General features: G+C 34.2%; 1 protein-coding gene across 2 annotated transcripts in view; it reads left to right on the top strand.

The window, feature by feature from the left end:
- Positions 1-16,369, top strand: part of LOC144959604 (rho guanine nucleotide exchange factor 11-like) — a 123,405-nt gene extending 107,036 nt beyond the window's left edge. For both annotated transcript variants that reach the window (XM_078892230.1, XM_078892231.1), the window contains 5 exons: positions 2,276-2,592; positions 4,023-4,506; positions 10,842-11,158; positions 13,501-13,639; positions 14,305-16,369. In XM_078892230.1, the coding sequence (XP_078748356.1) occupies positions 2,276-2,592; positions 4,023-4,506; positions 10,842-11,158; positions 13,501-13,639; positions 14,305-15,107 (2,060 nt within the window). In that variant the 3' untranslated portion in view covers positions 15,108-16,369. The remainder of the gene's footprint in view (positions 1-2,275; positions 2,593-4,022; positions 4,507-10,841; positions 11,159-13,500; positions 13,640-14,304) is intronic.
- Positions 16,370-23,271: the final 6,902 nt, after the last annotated feature.

Here is a 23,271-nt window from a genome sequence, read left to right as displayed (position 1 = left end):
GTTCACAGAATTAGTGAGCTTGCATTCCTCATCATGATGATAGCTTTAGCTCTCAAGAATGATAATAAGACAAAGAACATTGTAAGGTATTTCGATTAAGTCAACACATTTTGATGGCTGACATTTTGATGTGGTGATCTTCTTCTTCTTCTTCTTCTTCGTCTTGTGGAAACCTCCAATATTGTCGAGGATCACTCCACAGTTTGTAGTGTTTTACATTTTAAACTTTCTAAAACTCTGCACATAATACTAATTAAAAAAAAAAAAAATGATCATCATTACACATTATTATACCAACAACCAGACAGTGTTACATTTAAATCATATAAATCAAAAGTCTTCCTCTATCGAGAGGCTCAGTCTGCCAAATTTTGATCACGTGATCATGGAATGTCAGATTTTATTTATCAGTCTGAAAATGAAAAGTTCAATATTTTCACCTTATTAAAATAACAAACAATAATCCTTGATTAAAACATTCCCAGTGTAGCATCTTTTCTACCTCCAAATTTATCATGACTTTTAAAGAACACTTTTAAAAAAAAAAATCATCAAGAAGAAAGAAAAAAAATAATCTCATTTTAATGCGTTAAAAAAAATAAATAATCTCATGCTGTTCTCACTTGTCAACACTTTCCAATATTATTGCTTATGATCACCTTGAACAGATTAAAGATACACCGAGACACACATGCGCTCTATTTATCATGTATACGTGTAATCAAACACTGCCCACCATTGCTGTTTGTAAAGAGATATATATATATATATTATATATATATATATATATATATATATATATATATATATATATATATATATATATATATATATATATATATATATATATATATATATATATATATATATATATACATATTTTTTTTCTCTGCATAATAATGATATGATTGGTCCACACTGCTCGTGCTTCTCTCTCCCATCCAGCATGTCTCTGCTTTTTTGTCCTCTTTGTCAGTCTTACTTTCTTGTCAAATACAAAAAGAAGAAAGAAAGAGGAAGAAAGGAATTCTCCGTCCTTCTTGTAATATAATCATTTTTATATTGATTGCCAACATGTTGGCAGTCTGATCTTCTTATTTTTAGGGAGTCGACTGAGTGTGATAAAATTACGTTTTGTTTTTTTTTTGATCACGGTTCTTATTATCATTCATTTACTGATAAATTTCTTTTCATATTTTATGGTTCTGTGTTGGAGGAGGGTGGGGGGTTGTGTGTTGTAACTGTTACCTTATCATTCTCCACCCCCACCCCATCCCCCTTCTCTCTCTCTCTCTCTCTCTCTCTCTCTCTCTCTCTCTCTCTCTCTCTCTCTCTCTCTCTCTCTCTCTCTCTCTCTCTCTCTCTCTCTCCCCCATTCCCACACTGTTTATTATTATTATTATTATTATTATTATTATTATTATTATTATTATTATTATTATTATTATTATTATTATTCATGTCATTTAAAAACTAATCAATTAATTTATCTCTCATTTGGAGCTGCATGACATGGAAAATCGGTTGGATTGATTGATCATAGAATAGAGAGATTACGGTGATGCATTTTGGTTGGGTTGTGTTATTTGAAATACATGTTGTTGTGGTGTTGTCATGTAGCACACTGACATATCTGCCATGATTTCTCATCAAATCCGAATTTACAGTTTTCTCCATTGACACCCCTTGCTGTATGTGCCTAATGTAGTCAGAACTGATAACCCTTTACAATCGATGTTCAGATTTCTTACAGGGGGATTTGGTAAAAACATTTTCGTTTGTTTTACATCGTGTTCTATTCTAAATTGAATCACATCTCGTGTGTTAGTTTTAAAGCTTTTGATGAAATAGTTTGGAAAATCTTACTGTTGAAATTCCGATTTTTGTGAATTTATTTATTGATTTAAATTTTTAAAATTTTTAACATTTTATTTATTTATTATAGTTTTGTTGCTCTTGCTATCGTGGCAGGTCTGAAATTGTCATCTGGTTTTGATGCTGGATTGCGAAAAAAATTTATTTAGAGGATTCATTGTTGAGTCTTCATCAAGGTTCCAATGAATTCATTTGATGGAAGTAAAGGATGGCTAGTATGGAAAGAGGGGAAGGGGGAGGGTAGTAGCTGGGACAGGGTATGGGGGTTGTTTCAGAACCTTATGAAGATGTTTGAGTCGTGTTGTGTCGTACTATAACAATATTATTAATGAAATAATGTCCCCCCCCCCCATGATTACTAATGACCCAATGCTTGACCACTGACTTACCTCTTATACAGAGCTACTGCGTCACAATAGTGATGTTATTGCCACAGCGTTGGAGGAACGACATCGTCTTTTGGCACAGCTATTGGAGCTACCACAACCACAACCATCATCATCACCACTAAAACAACAACTGTCTTGTTCATCAACAACAACAACAACCATGTCAACTACAGCAGCAGCAGCAACAGCAACGTCTTCCTTCCCATCACCGCCATCATTATCCATTTCAACTCCACTACCGCCTTCTTCATCATGCTCTCCATCACCGTCACCATCATTACCATCATCGTCGTCACCCCACCCCAATTCCTCTAACCAACCCATTCAGGTGCGTCTCCTAATCATCATTTTCATCATTATTAACTGCTAGTAGTATTTATATTTGTTGTCAGTCTTTATATATATATATATATATATATATATATATATATATATATTTATTTTTTAAAAATATATAAATACCATTTATTTTGTTTATTCGATGTTAATTATGACTCACACCATTTGGTGATCTTAAATTGTAATATTCTAAAAATGAGTAAGCAAATAAATAGATATATAAATAGATAAATCAATGAATCGAGAATTAAGTAAATAAATAATGACTTTTGGAGTGGCATTGTAATATACTGTCCCTAGGGCATTCCATGAAGGAATATAGATATCCGTGAAATGATTGTTGTCAAGACAATTCACCCATGTGTTTACCTTGCCATGTAGTCCAAGTGACCAAAACGGGGTGGGGAAAAAAAATATTTAAAAAGAAGCCTGAAGTGGGTCTTGAACTACGATACCTTGGCTTTTATTACTTGGTTTCTTAACTCCCGAATTATTAAGAGCTGTTTTGTGATCTTCAAAAATAACCCAGAACAAAACAAAAAAAAGACAAACAAAAAAATTTATCAATTATGCATTTGTCATCCATCATTGCAACACTAAATAATATTTTAAAATAGAGAAGTTTGAGACTGTTGGGGACTAATCTAATCTATAGACACTATTGGAAAACGATTGACCAAAGTAAAAATTAAATTTTAGGATGTCGACTGTCATAAGATTTTAAATCCACACGCGCTTGGATATCCGGATGGAAAGATTCCATTTCTTTTTCATGACCTAACTACTATGCATTTGAATAGCACATTAAAAAAAAAAAGCATTCTTGGTATCAAGAAAAAGATTTTGACATTTTGAAAAAACAAAACAAAACCCAAACGAAACAAGAGACAAGACCATTTGGAACTAATATATAGACACTGGAGGAAAAGAATTGACCAAAGTGAAAATTAAAATTTTTTTAGGATGTTGGCTGTCATATGATTTTAAACCTAAATGTGCTTGGATATCCGTATGGCAAGATTCCATTTCTTCTAGGCCTGTTTAAATTTAAAATCATGTTCATTTGATTTGTTGTTGATTGCTTTATGCAAGGATAATGATTTTAAAAGGGAGGTTTATTTTAGATTATTCTTAGTTTGCCGTTTGCAATAAATAGAATGAATCTTGATCAAAGTTTGCTGTGCTTTACACTGCTCTCTTTCTTTAAAAAAAAAAAAAAGAATTGTCAATAGATTATGTTATCAATTTCTCATTATTTTGTTTGTTTATTTTTTTTTTTCTGTCTACCTGCTGCTGGTTTTTTGCCTGCCTGCCTGCTTGACACGATCGCTGTCCCAAAACCACACCCATCTTCTTCCATCATCAATTCATATCATCGTGCCTGTTACTAATACTACCGACTGGCTCTTATGATTGTAGTCTGAGATGAAGATGGGGGCAACGACGACGACGACGACAACAACAACCCCTGACAAAAGCCCCCCTTTGGACGTCACCCAGGTGAATATTCAAGTGGAGGTTAACGATGAGAAAAAGGATCCGTTGGAGTCCAGCCAAGAAATTTTGGGGAAAGATGGCGATAAAGAAATGAAAGGAGACGAAGATGACGGAAAAAATGTCAACGACAGCAGCGATGCAATTGACAAAAATGATGAGGTTGATGACCATGATGACAACAACAATCTGGAAGGAACTCTGTTGTTGAGGGCTGTTACCAAAGTGAGAGAGTTTACCTTGCTGGTGATACAAGCTGAGGATGAGTCTGCTGTCACCGCATCCCAGCATCATTATCAGCTGCTAGAGCAACATCAACAGCAGCAGCAGCAGCAACAACAACAAAGGCAGAGGAGAGCATCGGCAGATAGCTGTAACACATCTCCTATCTCCCCTAACCGAAGAATGTGTATGTGCAAAACTTTTCTTATATTTTTTTGTTTTTTGTTCCCACTTTCCTTTCAGACACAAAATTCATTATTATTAAATTTGTCTTGCATATATCACAATCACTCGCTACTGAAATACGACACAAAACTGTCTTTCTTGCCATTGGCTATTGTCTCCCTTGAATGCCACACAGAATCGGTATCTTTCCCTTCCTTCCTTCATCCCCAACCCACACTGAATGCCACCTCCGTGTTTCTTCACAGGAATTTTCCTGTTGTATAGAAGTCCCCTTTGCTAAATTGCAGCTAAAAATAGATTATGTTGTCGTGGTGATTGGATTTAGCCCAAATATTCATAGATTGTTAGAGTAGGCCCGCACCACCCTTGCCTGCCCCCTCCCCCCCCCCCTCCCTTTATTCCTCCATAAAGAATATAGAGTGAGAGAAAAAAAGAAGCAAGCATAGCTATATTTTGGTTGACATTTTCACTGTCTTTCCAGATAGGCGTTATATTACTACATATATTCCAATCAATAATGCTCCTCCGAAATTACGATATTTTATTCTCTCAATTTTCTGACGTATGATCTTATAATTTACAAACTGTCTTGATTTTCGCCAGCTGTTCTAAATCAACACTCCACATTTTCACAGGTTGTCCATGGGTTATCACATAACACCTCACTTTCTTAACCAGTGCCCCCCCCCCCCCCCCCCCCCCCCCTCTCCCACCCCTAACCCTCCATACAAACAGACTTTGAGTGTTCTCACTTCACTTGCCACCTGCATGCCGCACAATTTTTAACGACTTGTTTTATTATAGAAAGAAAAAAAAAAAAAGGCATGCTTTTTCTCTGTTGATATTATTGCCACCACTTTTCGATGCGATAAATATTTGGAAAAAATTGTTTTACTACGGGGGAGTGTTGTTTAAATACTAGTTGCTTAATGGCTTGGTCTGGAATTCAAAACGCAGAAGCAGACTGAATTTTTTTTAGTAACCATTCCAGAAAGTTTTTTTTTTTAAAATAAGGAATATAAAAATTGAACATTTATATCGCACATTTTCCATGGATTTAATACAATACTCAAATGAGATTCACAATGCTTCATGGTTGATGTTTTGTTATATTATATTATATACCAAGGGATGCCCTTTATAAAGCCTGAAAACGCTTTTTGAAATATTCCGACTGGCCTTATTTGGTAATGGTGAGTTGATTTTTTTTTTAATTTTAAAGTTGAAAGTGTTAGTTATAAGGGGAAGCTAGATGGATATTTAATCCTTTTTTAAATATTATTTAAGGGTAATCCCGTTTGATGGAGAGAGGCTTTGCACAAAGTAAATATTTTCATATATGGTCTTGACGAGAAAAAATGTCAGGCCTTTTTAATTTTTCAATTAAAAAATTATTTTAAAAGTTTTTTTTATATTTTGTGTAGCAAAGGACATCCCTGTATATTTCATCAATCGATTTGTTGTTGTTTTATTTTGTTTTTTTATTGTTTTGCTGCTTTTATTTTTCTTCTTAATTCCTCCCCCCCCCCCCCTCTCTCCTCCTCCAACTTTCATTTTCTTCTGTTGATATGCGGGTTTATCTATGAGAATGAAATATTAATTTATTGTGATGTTTTTATGTATGTATAGTATAGCATTGCATTGCATGGAACTGAAATTATGATTTATCTGCTTTATTTATTTGATGTTGTAATTGTAAGTTGTGTCATTTGGAATTCTCACTCACAGTATAAACATGTTGTCGTAGTATGCGTTAGTTAGAGAGAACACTCTTCGCTTAATTTTAAGGTAGGCTAGCTCAAATGTTTTTAGGTTTTTTTGTTTTGTTTTTTAATTTTCATAAAAAAAAAAATTTCTCCTTTTTTTTTTCTTTTTTTTTTTAAAGGGAGGGAGGTGGGGGGAAGGGGGGGGGGGGGGATTGGAAGGGCTCTCTGTTCACAGTGAAATATACGGTCCATGGCGAGTTAGCATCACAGATCAAATTAAATACTAAGTTCCTAGTAGCTGTGACTGTGGACTGTAAAAAAAAATTGTTATGTACAAAAATGAATAATAGAACAACAGCTTCAAAATCGAACACAATTCTGAACAAACACTTGTTTCAAGCTTAAACCATTCTTCAGCTTATATATGTATATTAAAAAAAAAAGGTGATGTATTAACATTTGAACTGGTTTTTTTTTTTTGGTTTTTATTTTTTTTTTTTTTTTTTTGGTCTTTGCTGAAGAAGGGTTTGAGCCCGAATCGTTCCCAATTTTAATATTGCAGAAATGGGGATAAACTCCACTCGTTCCATGGGCCTCATGGCTCTGACGGACTACTTCTTTTTCTTTTTTTGTTGTTGTTTTGTTTTGATGTAGTCATATCATGGTTGGGCATTAAAAAAAAAAGCTTGCAAAAGATAAGGTAAATGTTAAAAAACTGTCGATACATTTTTTCCTCTTCTTATTGGGATTTACGATATTATGTTATTATATAATGCATAGTTGAGTCCTCAGAAAAGGCTCTTTACTCACATTGTCTCACAGTACTCAGGTGTAAAACGAGTACCTGGCCGTTAACAGCGTTGTCTCTGTCCGAAAAAATTATAATATCGCCTAACAGGCGTCATGTCCCGTCCTACATGTTAAGTGTTGCTGTTGGCCAGGGACCCCTTGTAAAGCGCTTTGAGCACGTTTAGTGGATATTGTGCTTTTTTAAAGCTCAATTATAGTATTATTCCTTTAACAAAGAAAGAGGACAGCATGTATTTGTCCCGTTAGTCCCCACACCCCCATATTGCTAGTTATTGTTGTTTGCCTCCCCTTGATGTCTCCTGCTATTCGTGCTGCTGAGTTCTTTCAAATTCCAAATTGGGTTTCCAGTTGCATTAGGCCATGGCCTTGTATGTTCTCTCTCTCTCTCTCTCTCTCTCTCTCTCTCTCTCTCTCTCTCTCTCTCTCTCTCTCTCTCTCTCTTCTCTCCTCTCTCTCTCTCTCTCTCTCTCCTCTCTTCTCTCCCCTCTCTCTCCTCTCCTCTCTCTCCTCTCTCTCTCCTCTCTCTCTCTCTCTCTCTCTCTCTCTCTCTCTCTCTCTCTCTCTCTCTCTCTCTCTCTCTCTCTCTCTCTCTCTCCCTCCCCCACTCACCGCGTTTCCTATCATTGTTTTTGCTGCATGGCTTATTTTGTTGTTTGTTGTTTACATAGTTTTCAAACCATGTTTTATTATTTTAATTCCGTTTAGCATTCATTTTATTATTATTCTTTAATTTGAAAAACAATTTTCGAAAGATTTTTTAAATTTTTGGTTTAATTTGTTTGGTGACTTGATGTCCATATTTACAAGTCTGATAATGGAACACTTATGATGTCCAAGATGGACTCAGTGACCAGTGTTGTAATGTGATACTAGGCTGCTAGAAGCTGTGAACTGTAAAAAGTAATAAACAAAAATTGAATATAACCGCTTCAAAAAAGAACAAAATACCAAAACACGGAACATTTTGGGCTAAAAACCCTTCTTCAGTCAACAATGAAAAACAATGTCATAAATACATAGATAGACATCTATCTGGAATTTAGTAAGGTATTTATGCTTTTATTGTTTTTCATTGTTGGTTGAAGAAGGGTTTTGAGCCCGAAACGTTCCGTGTTTGTTGTTTTTTCTTTTTTTTTTTGAAGTTGTTATATTCATCTTTGTTCATTACTTTTTACATTGTTGTAATGAAGAATATGTTGTATTGGATTGGGTTTTTTTTTGGGTTTTTTTTTTTGTCTGTCTATTGCGACAACGAGAGCAATAACGTTTTGGATTATCAGACGGGTATGATGGAGATTGAGTTGGGGTTTTTCAGTGCCTAATTTTTTTAGAACATGAACAATGGCTTATAAATCAGTGTGGTTTTGTGAGAGCTTCCCATTTTTTGTGTCAGTAATGTCAAATTATCTATTCAATGTTAGACATTCTCTCTATTCTGTCTATTCTCTCTTCTCTCTCTCTCTCTCTCTCTCTCTCTCTCTCTCTCTCTCTCTCTCTCTCTCTCTCTCTCTCTCTCTCTCTCTCTCTCTCTCTCTCTCTCTCTCTCTCTCTTAACCGACCTCAATAAGTTTCAACTGCCATTTCGAATCTTCACCCAATCATTTTTTTTATTTTACTGGTTTTCACTCTCTATTTTATTTATTTATTTTTTCAATTCTGCACGATATGTACATCACTTGGGAATGGCCTTTTTAATCTTTGAAAATTCAAAAATATATTTTTTAAATTCCTCTTCAATTAAAACTTAATTTTTTTGCTTGGGTATGGATCATATACTTGTATAAATCTTTTTTCAATCGCTCTTTTTATCTTTTTTTTTTCCATCTTCGCTTTATTAATCTGATGAATATTAAAAAAAAAAAATAAAGGTATTGGGTCTGCACGGTGTTGACTATGAAGGATTTAAAAATAGATAAATTAGTAGATTAAAAGTATTTTTTTTCTCACCTCTCATCAGAACAATAGGTGAGAATATTATAATCATTTCATGCTCGTTAAATAGTCGAGCCTCCTGTAGATTCTTGCACACCAATATCTCGCGTAAAATTTTAATATTGAATATTAAAACTAAATAGAGTAAAAGATTAACGTGTAAATTAATTAAATTCATTCTAGCTCAAGTAAATGATTGTTATGATAAATGAATGAATAAATGAATTGATAAATAGATAAATTGATAAATCACCTAATTTAATTGATTGATTAAATCACGAGGTGAGAGTTGATAGCGGTTAAAAAATGACCTTTTCCTAGATATCCTACTTGGAGGAGCTTTACTCAGTTCCTTCTTAGACAAAGACATTTTTTCACTTTCCCTTTTCTAAAACTCTTGACTCTAAAATGAAACTCTTCTATGAGTTGAAATTGAATTGGTGAAAAAGTTCGAAATTGCGTTGTTTTTTTGTTTTGTTTTCTTTTTGGTCCTCCTCCTATTTATTTAATGTAGTTTAGTTTTTGCAGTGCGTTTGTATAACCGATGTTATTTCTCAACTAACATGTTCATTTCCCCTCCCTCCCCTCTCCCATTCCTCTTTTTTTCTTTTTTTTTTTAAATTAAAAATTAAACATGAATGATTGATAAGGGGGTGTGGTGCTATTAAATGTTGTAAGTGTTGTAAAAGGATAGCAAATTCAAAGGTTTTTTTAATTGTTTATATTTTAATTTTTTTTTTTTTTTTTGGTTTTGTTTTATTTCTTATTTCAATTGAGAACTATTAGTTTATGAACACTTCTCGTTGGAAGGAAAAGAAACCAGTTACAGTTTGTTGTTTGCACACCACGTACATGCAAACACACACAAAAAAAAAGAAAAAAGTCCAACCCACATGAACATAGAAAATAAGTTCAAAACACGCATAAACGCGGGTAGAATCCTGTAAATATTTGTGGCACTTCCCCCCCCCCCCCCCACCCATTCTCTCTCTCTCTCTCTCTCTCTCTCTCTCTCCTCTCTCTCTCTCTCTCTCTCTCTCTCTCTCCCTCTCTTCCTCCCTCCCTCCCTCTCTCTCCCTCCCTCCCTCCCTCTCTCTCTCTCTCTCTTTCTCCCTCGCTCTCCCTCCTCTCTCTCTCTCTTCTCTCTCTCTCTCTCTTCTCTCTCCTCTCTCTCTCTCTCTCTCTCTCTCTCTCTCTCTCTCTCTCTCTCTCTCTCTCTCTCTCTCTCTCTTAGTGTGGCATATTTCTTCTCCTCTCAAACTCTTACAACTCAACAAGACAATCATCATCATCATCATCATCGTCATCTTCGTCGTCATAATCTTCACAAAAGTGTTCAAACTTATATACATTTTTTAAAAAATATCTTTTATGACGTATATTATTATGAAGATTATCAAAAAAATAATAGATTGAACTGCCTTGCCTGAGATTTAAAAAAAAAAAGAATTTCTAACCTAGAACACCTCAGTAAATAACAAATTGTTTTCTTACACAAGTGCTTTTTCTGCATTTTGCCATTCTTGCGCATTGATTTTTTTTTGTTCTTATCACACATCGTATTGAAAACTTAACATTAAAAAAAAAATTAATTAGAAAAAAATATATTTAGAATTCATTAACATTAAAAAAAAAAACACAAACCCTTGAAGAAATAGATATTTTGCTTTCAAATACCTTTTTGCTGCATGACTAATCTAATGATTGTTAATGGTGTAATTTTTGTTGTGGATTTTTATGGTAGCCAGTCTGACAAGGTATACTAAGACTAATATAAACAGAATGGTGCTATAGCAAAGAAGAAAAAAGAAAGAAAAAGGTGATTTATTAACAGTAACAGTATTTCATTTTACTAATTCATTCTTTCTCCTTGTATTTTGTTCCCTAGCTGGTCTAGCCCAGGAGATGTCGTCCGACATACACAGTAGCCAGATTGGCTCAACGCCATCTTTATCATCCCGTCCAGTCTTATCATCATCATCGTTATTATCATCGCCACCACCACCATCACCATCGTCGCCATTGGCAGCATTATCGTCTAAACCGCCATTACCACCGTTGTCACAGTTGTCATCGTCGTCCTCAGCATCCTCGGCCACCACCACCACGACGTCACCGCCAGGGGAAAAGGGGAAAGTGGCCATGCCGCTCGACCAGTTGAAAGAGATGATGACAGAGATGAATGCCATCATGGCCAAACTTATGGTAGGGATTTGGGTTTTGTTGTTTGGTCTAGAACATTGTATTTATTTCTTTCTTTCTCTCTTTCTTTCTTTCTCTCTCTCTTTCTTTCTTTCTTTCTTTCTTTCTTTCTGTCTTTCTTTCTTTCTTTCTTTCTGTCTCTCTTTCTTTCTTTATTTTTTTTCCTTTCAGAAAGGAAAAAAAAGAAAGAAAGAAAGAGAGACAGAAAGAGAGAAAGAAAGAAAGTTTCTTTCTTTCTTTCTCTTTATTTTTTTAATTAATTAATTTTTAATCAATTTATTTAATTTATACATCTATCAGCGCTGCCAAACCCAACTGAAGAAAAGGTGTAATTTTGAAGGAAAAGGTGTAATTGTGCAAAACTATGACATTTATTCATAAACAAATTTCATCACAATCATCCACAATCGCTATTGGAAGATTCCTCTCCACAATGAATGTGGTAAAGGCACCTATGCCCAAATAACGCTTCTGGTTCAGGCTTCTGAAAACGAGATAAGCTTCAAGTGGATGGTGGAAATGCAGCTTCCTTCCGTTTTCAGTGAGACAGGATTCGGAACAAAGAACATATTGCTTAAATCACCCATCATACGACATTGATGACGACACAAAGGTGTAATGTGGAACAAAGAACATATTGCTTAAATCACCCATCATACGACATTGATGACGACACAAAGGTGTAATGTGGAACAAAGAACATATTGCTTAAATCACCCATCATACGACATTGATGACGACACAAAGGTGTAATGTGGAACAAAGAACATATTGCTTAAATCACCCATCATACGACATTGATGACGACACAAAGGTGTAATGTGGAACAAAGAACATATTGCTTAAATCACCCATCATACGACATTGATGACGACACAAAGGTGTAATGTGGAACAAAGAACATATTGCTTAAATCACCCATCATACGACATTGATGACGACACAAAGGTGTAATGTGGAACAAAGAACATATTGCTTAAATCACCCATCATACGACATTGATGACGACACAAAGGTGTAATGTGGAACAAAAAAAAAATGCATAAACACGTCATTTGATTTTAAAAAGAGTAATATGCCTTTTTTTTTCTTTTTTTTTTTTTGGCGTATAGCGTGTATAGTTGGCAGCTTGGGTCTATCAAGTGAATAGTCAATGACTTCAGGAATCACACGTGTTGTCCAAATAAGCAATTTGAGGGTTTTACACAATATTGCTCAAGGAAATACACCAAAGTGCAAGTAATGCATGCACTGCCGTTTCCAGATTACAGTGCAATGCTTTATTCAGATCACTAGGTCCTGTGAATTATTTTAGATCCCTAAATACCCTGAATTGTTTATTTTTAACCCGCTTGAAATTGATACAGAATACAGCTTTATATTGATTTATATTGATATTGATAAGCATTTTGTATAGCACCTTCCCTCTGAGAATGTGAGGATTGAGTTATCGTTTATGGTTTTAGAAAGTTAATCATATTTGTTGTGTAATGTTGAAGATTGACCTGTATTGACTCTTTCAGCGCTGAGGTTATATCTATTCGCATTTCCGTCACAAAATGGCTGACACCTGATTGAGGCAGCATGAGAATGACAAGCTAAGACAAAGCGACATTCAAACTGGGCTCAAAATCTCAATTAAAATATCTACCCCCCTAGGGCCAATGTGATGAAAGAAATGATACCGTTGGTTCAATTTATAGCACATTTGGAGAAAGTACCGATTGGATTACATTATTATTTTTGCCTTTCAAGACCAGTCGCACTGTGCGGCCATTGGCCAGTAGAACAGATTCTGCTGTGCGGCCATGGGCGCTGAAAGAGTTAATGATGCTTTGGTCATATAACTTATAATAAGTGCCAATTTTCCACACTGGAAATGCAATATCCTCTCTAAAAAGGGTAACAGTTGATTATTTAGAGACTTTATTTTTCATCAAATATTGGTTCAAGTATAACAACCGTGGTGGTTTTCATGAATTTGAGTTTCACTCTTGAATAAATAGGAGACTTATTGTAAATGAAAATTGAAATAAATAAAATAAACAAATAAATGAAAATAAATAATTAATGAAGAAAAATGAATAAATAATTTAAGATCTTATTGACTGAATAATAATAATAATAATAATAATAATAATAATAATAATAATAATAATAATAATAATAATAATAATAATAATAATAATAATAATAATAATAATAATAATAATAATAATAATAATAATAATAATGATAATAATAATAATAATATTTATAATAATTATAATGATAATGATCAACCTCATTAACATCATCATCATCATCATCTTTTGTTTAACTTTAACCCTCCCTCCATTTTCCAGAGCACTGTAAATAATGGTAAAGAGGAGAAGAAGCGTCTTCACCAGGAGCTGAAGGAAGCCAGGGCCAAACTGGATGTTTTGAAAGATATGCAGAAGCAGATGATTATATCAGGTGCCGTCCCTCCTGACAGAGTCATGGGTAAGGAGGAAATAATAAAACCTTTAGCTGGGTGGGGTTCTTGACCTCCCATAGTGGGCAAGGAGGTACTTACTGTGTCTTCTATCCCCCTATATCTGTTTTCCAACATGCTTTCTTTCTGTCTTTGTCTTGGAATGAGATTACTTGGTTTTATCCTGGCACTGGCAGGATACCCTGGCTGAGAGGGAAACAGTCAAATGTATAGTTAGTTTTGGGAGATGATATTTTTTTCTCTGTAATGCACTGTGTTATGTTTCGTTCACATGTTATATATGATTTGTAAACATTTGAGTGTGTTCCTCTTAGTGGGAACCTGTGCTTAACGTCAGGATGAGACATTTAGGTGATCTCAAACTAAGTACTTTGATAGCGTGCTCTTGGAATCTACATCTGGTCCCTGGCGCTGATATGACCTTAATGTGTTGCAAGCGCTGTAAAATCCTTTAAAAACATAACAAACATAAAACCTTTAGCAAGCTTACAATATTTTTTTTTCTGATAGAATCAAAGCTGTTACTGGTCAGAGCTCATTTTTACTAGCGTTTGGTGAGAGAATGTTATGAAAAAGGCCTTTCAAAGGAATTAATTTTGTATTGCTCCAAACAGGACTTTTGGGACTTATTACTCATTACTCAAAAAAATCAATCGCCTCTCTTTCTTTTCAGATGAAAATGACCAAGATTATGTTCAGCAACAACAACCGGGCCCATCATATCTGTCTTCCCCAAAGATGACACAGCCACCTCTGTCGCCGTCATCATTTTCACCACCTGCCTCACCCCTATCCCCATCCTCTTCCTTGTCTTCGCCATCAATTCAATATCAACAACATCACAGTCTGCAGACTTCCACCGTGGAAGAGGAAGACAGCTCGGAAGTGCATCATGGGATACAGGAAGCTGTAGTAATGGCAGAGTGCGTTGAGACATTGGACAGCGCTCCGTCCACTCAGACTGCAACTGTTGTCGGAGATAGGATGGCAGAAAGCGTGGATAAAGATGATGATGACGATAACAAAGTCATAGAAGTTGCTATGGAAGACGATGACGACGATGATGATGACATTGTCAATACTAATGTGTCAGTGGCAGATTTACCGTTACCGGATATGGCTAGTGTGCCAGTGTCACCCAGTGATGGGACGACAGGAGGGGAAAGTGGAAATACTGGAGTAGAAAGTTCTGGATCAGATTTGACGTCTGACAAAGGAGGAGGAGGAGGAGGGTTGTTGGATAATGTAGAGTTGGAGGAGATGAGTGATGATGACGATGATGATAATGAAACGATTATTGGAAAGGGTGAGGGATCACCAGATTCAACGCATGACGACTCTGTACAGGCCGTGGACATTGGTGACGGTAGTAGTCCTGCCAGGAAGATTAGGGTGAAGGGCGAGAGTGGTGGGGGTGATAATAATAACGAGGATGATGATGAGGAGGAAGAGTATGATGATGCTATTGAAATATGAGCGTGTGGGAGTGAGTGAGTGTGACTTATATATTGTAATTAATATTATATTTCTGAGTGCAAGAGTTTGTTTGAATGGACGGATGGACAGACGGATGTATGGTTCTATGTATGAGTCATGGTGAATTTTTGTGTGTTTTGTTTTTTGTTTGTAAGGCAGTGTTGATTGTTTTGGGAACAGAATGCTCTCCCCGTTTATAGATGTATATAATTACAAAGGTGGGGATTTCACCTATTGTGGGGTTCATTGCTAAAAGACACAAATCTATTTAAAATCATTGTTATTTTGGGTTATTTTTATATTGATCTGTGGATTTGATGGTTAAGACATTAGTCTACAACTTTTAAAAATGTTAGAACCACAGAACTATGTAAGCATGCTTTCTTCATCAAAACTTGTTGCAAAATAAAAAATGGAATTTTGGTAGCGGAGCGCATATGTTCCGTACTTCAGTTTTTAATCACCTTTTGATCGAACTGATGATTTATAAATTCCAAATATAGTGACTTCTGTTACCGTTTTATTCGCTATCCTGAGACAAAATCATTTCTATGAGGAATAGTAGGGGTTTTTTTTGGGTTAAAATTATTTTTATTTTTTTTGGGGTCCTGTGAATAACAATTTCTGAACTTCAAATGAGCAGGTCTCAATTTTATGACGCACCAGATTTTTCTAGAATCAGCATTGCTCTCTACTCTTATCAAGATGTGATTTGTCAACTGTGATTTTATTTTACATTCTGACTTCTGATGTGTATTGTGGTGAAGTCAAAGTTATTAGTTCTCATTGGTTTTAAGAGATAAAGAATGGGTGTGCCAATTTTGATGAGGTGCAAACGTGATCCAAATAAATGATGATTGTGTTAGGTTATTTATTTTTAAAAATTCACCTGTAAATTAAATAATAACGTGAAGTTGAATGTAAGCTTCAATTTAATTACAAAAACAGATCAAATGAACGTTTCGGGTTTCCCCTTTATCAACAAAACAGTGGTGTTTCAATCATCCTGTTTTGTTGATAAAGGGGAAACCCGAAACGTTCATTTGATCTGTTTTTGTAATTAAATTGAAGCTTACATTCAACTTCACGTTATTATTTATTTCTTCAAGCAGCAACATTTACACTACCCTGTAAATTAACAGATTGTAATAATAAGGGTACCAAATTAAGAAACTAGGGAGCAGGCACCGGTGTAAGATAAAGATCTGAACAATTGTGTATGAAAGGTGCCAGACAAAGCAAGAAAGAAAAATACAAGAAAATGAAATCAGTCTAGCTCGACTGGAGATAATAAATAAATGATAGGATTAAGTCTAGATTAAGTCTTGCTGATTAACATCGTTGTAGAATATTATTCAGTTGAGAATGATATAACTGAGTATTTAAAAATGTGATACATTACTTTTTGAAGAGAGCTGATCTCCCCCTCCCCCCCTCCCCCCTCCCCCTCTATAGGCTCTACACATGGACACTGTTTTGGCATGTGGAAGGGTCGTCGCCACGTTTTCGAAACAAACAGCGTTTTTGAACTTAGGTGTGTAATAATTTTTTTTTTTTAAAGCAGAACAAAACTAACTCTATCTGTCAAGGTTTCTCTAGTTGCAGATTTGACAGTATAATTAAACTGAATGATTTATTTTGTACCAGAAATCTTAGATTAATTGAAAAGATACCTTTGTCATTGTAAGATCTAGAGATATCATTGTTATTATTATTGTTATTACAACTACTACTACTATCATTATTATTACAAAATAGCCTCGTTTAGACATTTTGTGTTAGATCAACTTCTTACCTCACATTGTTTGGCTGTCTTCTCATATTCCTCTCTAAATATCCTAAAAGTGTCTCCAATGGCGCACACAAACAAATAGGAAATGGTAGTTATATTTTACAAGTCAAGGATTGCCAGTTACCATTCACCCCCCAGTCATTATCATCATGATCACAATTCCAAAGTATATTTTGTAGTCTCTGATTACCAATATCAATCAAGACATATCTTTTATCAATCACACTTCTCGTTCTCTCTCTCTCTCTCTCTCTCTCTCTCTCTCTCTCTCTCTCTCTCTCTCTCTCTCTCTCTCTCTCTCTCTCTCTCTCTCTCTCTCTCTCTCTCTCTCTCTCTCTCCTTCCTTTGTATTGCTTGGAAATATAATTTTTTGCGTCAAAGCTTTGCGCACCTTAATTGTAGAGAGATAGGGAGGGGAGAGAGATGAAATAAAAAGAAAGAAAGAAGGAGAGAGAGAGAGAGAGAGTTGATATTATTATTATTATTAATATTATTATTATTATTTTATTATTATTAACATATACTAAACAAGACAGAACCTTCCTTCCTTATTTCCCTTTGAATGATAAGGGGAAAATTGTAGATATTCAATGATTATTATAATTATTATTATTCTCATTGGTGTCAATATGTTTATGATGCCTGCTACCTTATCATCTTTGAAAGTATATGGACAGAGACGTACGTAACATCTGTTGTGTGATCACCAATATTACCACTGATTCTAATATTCTATAGCATAACAACAAATAAATATTAATAGTAATGTTATTATATATATTTCCTCTCCTTCTTTTGTATATTTTGTCCATTTTGTTTTTTTAAAAAGTTGAATGCAGAAAAGCAAAAATATTTATGATATATACATATATATATAAATATATCTAGATATTATCAGTCATCATCATCATCATAAGTATCATCATCATCATTATCGTCATCATCATCATCATCATCATAATAGTCTATGTAGATATATATAAATATATCTGTATTAATTTATCCTATAAAAGTCATTGGTTTGCTCTTTGTAGTACAATGACTAAATGCCTTTCTACAGGTTTGGCCAGAAATATTTTCACTCGTATTTACTCTTTCTCTCACTTTAAAAAATATATATATATAAATGTCCAAGCCTAGTTTCTGGGAGGGAGGGGAAGGGGGGCATGGTTCAGCAGTATGGTGTTTGCTTCGTATCCACAAAGTGCCGAGTTTCAATACCCACTGCACTGTATGGCTTTGAGCAAGTCACCTCACCTGGCTCACTTTACGGTGCTGCATTGCTGCCTTGGGTTATTCCAGTCTTCCCTTTACTTTGATAGTAGTGTACTCTTGGAATCTACATCTGTTTCCTATTTCAACCAATTCCCCTTTGTCTTACCTTTTCTTGGGTGCTTTAATTGTAATTCTTGGAACTTTTTACTATCCCATTTTCTTCTTTTTTTTACTGGCACTGATATAACCTTAATGTGTTGCAAGCGCCGTAAAATCCTTACAAACAAAACAAAACAATCAATTTTGCCTTGGGGGAAGAATAAAGTAAAGGGAATTTATTTTTAAAATTTTAATGAATTATCTCCAAATAAGAACAGTCAAACATTGTAAAATAAACAAACCCAAAAAAAACGCATTCAAGTAAGTTTCCCAAAATCTTTAAAAATAACATCAGTCAAATGGAATGGAAGTTAATTAACAAAGAAAGACATTTTGAATGTATAATATAAGCATTTGGATGCATTCCTCTTAGTGGGATCCTGTGCTCTTGTCTGGATGAGACTTCAAACTAAGTACTTTGATTGTGTGCTCTTAGAACCTACATCTGCTTCCTATTTGAACCAGTTCCCCTTTTGTCTTCCCTTTTCTTGGGTGCTTTAATTGTAATTCTAGAACTTTTTACTTTCCCATTTTCTTCCTTTTTAATGGCGCTGAAATGACCTAAATGTGTGGCAAGCGCCGTAAAACCCTTAAAAACAAATGAATAATAATCCTTTGAAGCCTGGAACTTAAAACGAAAAGTTGGGATGATGATTTGAAATAAACGTTTTTTGGCCAAAATGTAGAAAGGTATTTTTGTCGAGTACCACTGTCCTGTCTGCTAGTAGTTGTCAAATATTCATTCACTTCCATCTGTATGGATGTATGCATATATTCTTTACATAGTATTCATGTATGTGTGTGTGTGTGTGTGTGTGTGTGTATCTTGTGTGTGTGTGTGCGTGTCAAGAAGGAAAGATTTATTTGTTTTAGATTAAATTTATATTTCAACTTGTTTTGTTTTGTTTTTTTTTATTTGTTTTTATTTTGTTTTTGTAAATAATAATTTATACCCAGCACGATGTCTTGATGATGATGATGAAAAATGATGAGGAAGGTAATGATGATGATAGAGATGATGATTAAATGATAAGATAAGGCCTATGTGATGATGTGTGTAGCTGAATGAGAATACACGGTATAGATTTAGCTGTGACAAATGCTGCCGATATTTTTTTTATTTTTTCTATTTATAAAGATTTGATATTGATTATTTCTAAACCAAGCCCAAAATGAAAGATATTTCTATTGATTCTAGTGTATTGCTCTGTTTCTGTATTTCTACCGCCCTGCCATTGTTACTAAAATGAAAAAGTAGAAGAAAAAAATTGATTGAATTTGACATTACGGTACACAAATTGATTTAGGCCAAATGTGAGAGTGAGAAGTTTGGTAACAAAGAGAAAAAGGGTAAAATACATCACTTGCCATAGGATACAGGCAACCATCCTTGTGGTGGAAAGGATTGATTTGGTTAAATTTTATCATTTAGAATTAAAACAATTTTTTTTTTAAAAAAAGAAGAAAGAAACAATAACCTACATGGCATAAATTGTTCTGATTACTTGCTGGTATGTGTCATGAGTCAAGTGAGAATAAAAAGGGGATATAAAAAGACATGATTAGCCCGGCTTCTGTGTCTTTCTCAGTGATTTGGTATGACAACTTACTTTAACTTTAACCCTAACCCTCTCCTTACCAACTACAGGAAAATCCGTCACATTCATTACGATTTAATGAACATTTTTATTTTTCAGATTTATAATGTAAATCACAAAATTTGGAGGAAAAATCTTTATTATAGTCATCTGTAAATGGTGCTGCTCGAAGCTCGAAGAAACAAATAACAATGTGAAATTGAATGTGAGCTTCAACATTGAATCGTCTACAGGCAGAGGCCTTGAGGAGTCTTTTACTCGTAGCGTAGCGTAGTATATATTTTTATGACTGAAAAAAAAGTTTTCCTTTTTAAGTCACATCTCTTCATTGTTAACCATTAGAAAGTCTCTTATTTGACATGATTCTATGATGAAAAGTCTTGGTGGGACTTTTAGGTGGTCTCAAGTTAGATTCGTGGATAGATTTGATGAAGGAATATCTTTCTATGTCCTGCTTTAAATAGAATAGTTCCCCCCCCCCCCCCCTTTGTCTCATTTTTTTCTTATCTGCGCTTGTCAGCGCAGACCTGTTTTATCTGTAAACTATCCTGTCAACGTCCTTTCTAGTGTTCTTTTTAACCAGTGCTGAAAGAAATATAATGTAGTATCTATCTACAAATGTACGGCTTTTTACCTTTTTAAAAAATTTTTTTATTCTGATTGTAAATGGTGCTTGAATTGAAGGCATGTATGTTTGTGTTTATAAGTGTGTATGTGTGTGTGTGTGTGTGGGCTTGTTTGCGCGGTCTTGCATTTGCTAGTGTGTAAATGGTGCTTGAATTATCATTATTTAAATTGAGGATGATATTATTTTGATTATTGTTCTCATTATTATTATTATTATTTATTATTATTATTATTATTATTATTATTATTATTATTATTATTATTATTATTATTATTATTATTATTATTATTATTATTATTACTAATATATTTTCATAATTATTGTTGTAGTTCACAGCAAAATTTTTGATTTTGTTTTCTTCATCACAATCAATTTTACCTCCATCTTCATCATCATCATTGTTTGCTTTCGAAAGGTGTTATTATTATTAAGTGTTAATTTTTCAAATAATTTTGACTTGAAAATGTAAAAGAGAAGACAGAATTATTCGAAGTAGTTGTAGTAGTTTAAAAATGAATTTTTAAAAAAAGTTTTGAAATTATTTTTTGTTGCTGTAGACTGGTAAGAAAAAGAAAAAAAAGTTAACTCGATTTTATACCATTTACCCCAAATATTTTTCTTAGCTCTATTTATGTATTTTAAAATTATTTTTAAAAAAACTGGTTTATGATTGGAATAATGTGTAGCTATGACCAAAGACACATGTTCATCCTCACTGTGATTATGTGTTGTCAGTTTGTTTAATGAATTGGATGTTTTTCTGCTGTACTTTGATCATCAAACACATTTTTATCCTTTTGGTTCAAATACCAATTGATTGAAATAACCCCCAAACTTGTCCAAAAAAAATTTCTTCAACCCGAGACTATTCCCTTTTGTTGAACCAGTTCTATTTGTCTTACTTTTTTTTTCTTTCGGATGCTTTTAATTGTAAATCTATAATTATTTTGACTATCCCATTTTCTCCCATTTTTTGTTTTTACTGCCGCTAAAATGAATGAAAAGTGTCACAAGCACCGTAAAAGCCATGTAGAAAAAAACAAAACAAAACAAACAAAACATATGAATTGATTGATGTTTAAAGAATAAGCTTTCTGGCCAAATTGAACTAGGAAATTGTGTTAAAATAGAGTTTGGCTGTATTATTTTAGATGTGGCAGTGATCGGTTTGTCTCCCAACATGGTGCATAGGATGTATCTATTGTATTGTGTATTCATCTTGAATGACCCTTTATGGCAAGATTGTGACTTATCGTCTGGTCTGTCCGTGATTGAGATTTTAATGGTAAAAAGGATGAACAAAATAAAATTATTGAATGAAATGTGGCGAAGTGAATGTTTGATAGATCTCTCTAGTCTTTCCGTCCTTTTGTAATAATGTTGGTGATAGGAGCCGAACAAACCCCCCCCCCAAAGGGTAGATCTTTTTTTACAAAATCACCAATTCCCCCCCACCCCCACCCTCCTACACTTTTTTTTCCTTCCCAAGATTTCAAGCAAATATATCAAACGTTTTTCAGAGATGCTCTATAAAGAAGATGAAATTCCTCTTGAGTGTGTATGTGTGTATGTGTGTGTGTGTGTGTGTGTGTGCGCGCACGCGCGTGTGATTTGCAATGCTAATGACGGATAACAGTGATATCTTCTACAAGTCATGTAAGGTGAAATGGAAATTTACGGAACATTGGCAGAAATATCTTTGACAGAATTAATTCCCTCTGCTTGCAAGGTTGTCAGGCATGACAGCTTCATCAGATTATTTTAAAAAAAATAAATATATATATATATATATATATATCTGAGATTATTTAAAAAAAAAAAAAAAAAAAAAAAAAAATATATATATATATATATATATATATATATATATATATATATATATATATATATCTGTAATGGAAGCTCTTCATTCATCTCTATATTTCTGCTTTACATTTTATAAAAAATTCCAGTTCTTATCCTTGTTTTCATTCATTCTCCATTTCTAATATTTCTTTCAGTCGGATTTCTGTCATGTCCACTGACTTTTTTTTTTTTTATTTCATGATCTATTCCTTTATTATAACCCTTCAAATTATATTTTGTCATGAAGTCTTTGTTTTAACCAATACGTTCTGGTCGGTATTTTGTGAGCACCTCTGGTAAGGTAGTTCCTTCTTTTCCTATCACTTTTGGGCTTTTAGATTGTTTTTTTTTAGTTGTAGTTGTTTGTTTTTTGTTTTTTTTGCAAGAAAGATAGAAGAGAGAATGAATCCATCAACACAAGGAGCTGGCCAATTTTTGTATGTTACAAAAGTTCTATAATATTCTTGTTATCCTGAAGCTTGTCTCTCGATTGGAAATAGGATGTTGTTGATGATGGAATATTTTGTGAGAACCTGTCACAACCCAGTCATGTTTTATTCCCCCCCCCCCCCCCCCCCCCCCTCATCTCTTATTTGTTGGTGATTCATTGGTTTCACTGCAGGGTGGACGGGGGGTTTGAAAACAAAACAAAAGAACATCTCGATTTAACCCAGGATTGATCTTGGTCCCTTTGCTTATGAAGCAAGTACTCTTCCATCTGGGCTATCGGCACGGCGCCCTCACACACAACTGCGACTGCATTTCTCTAAAATTGGATCTAAAAAGTTTATTTATATTGAGATTGAGAGAGAGTTAAAAAATGTATAAATATTTTGCAAGGGCATTATGTGATATATATTTGAAATTTTTCTTTTTTGTTTTGGCAGATTGCCCTCCCCCCCTCTCCTTCCTATGTTTCCTCCTTCA

The sequence above is a fragment of the Berghia stephanieae genome, chromosome 14 (assembly GCF_034508935.2).
Source record: "Berghia stephanieae isolate SIO BIC M18660-M18661 chromosome 14, UCSD_Bste_1.3, whole genome shotgun sequence".
NCBI lineage: Eukaryota > Metazoa > Mollusca > Gastropoda > Nudibranchia > Aeolidiidae > Berghia > Berghia stephanieae.
This window is presented reverse-complemented; position numbering and strand designations above follow the sequence as displayed.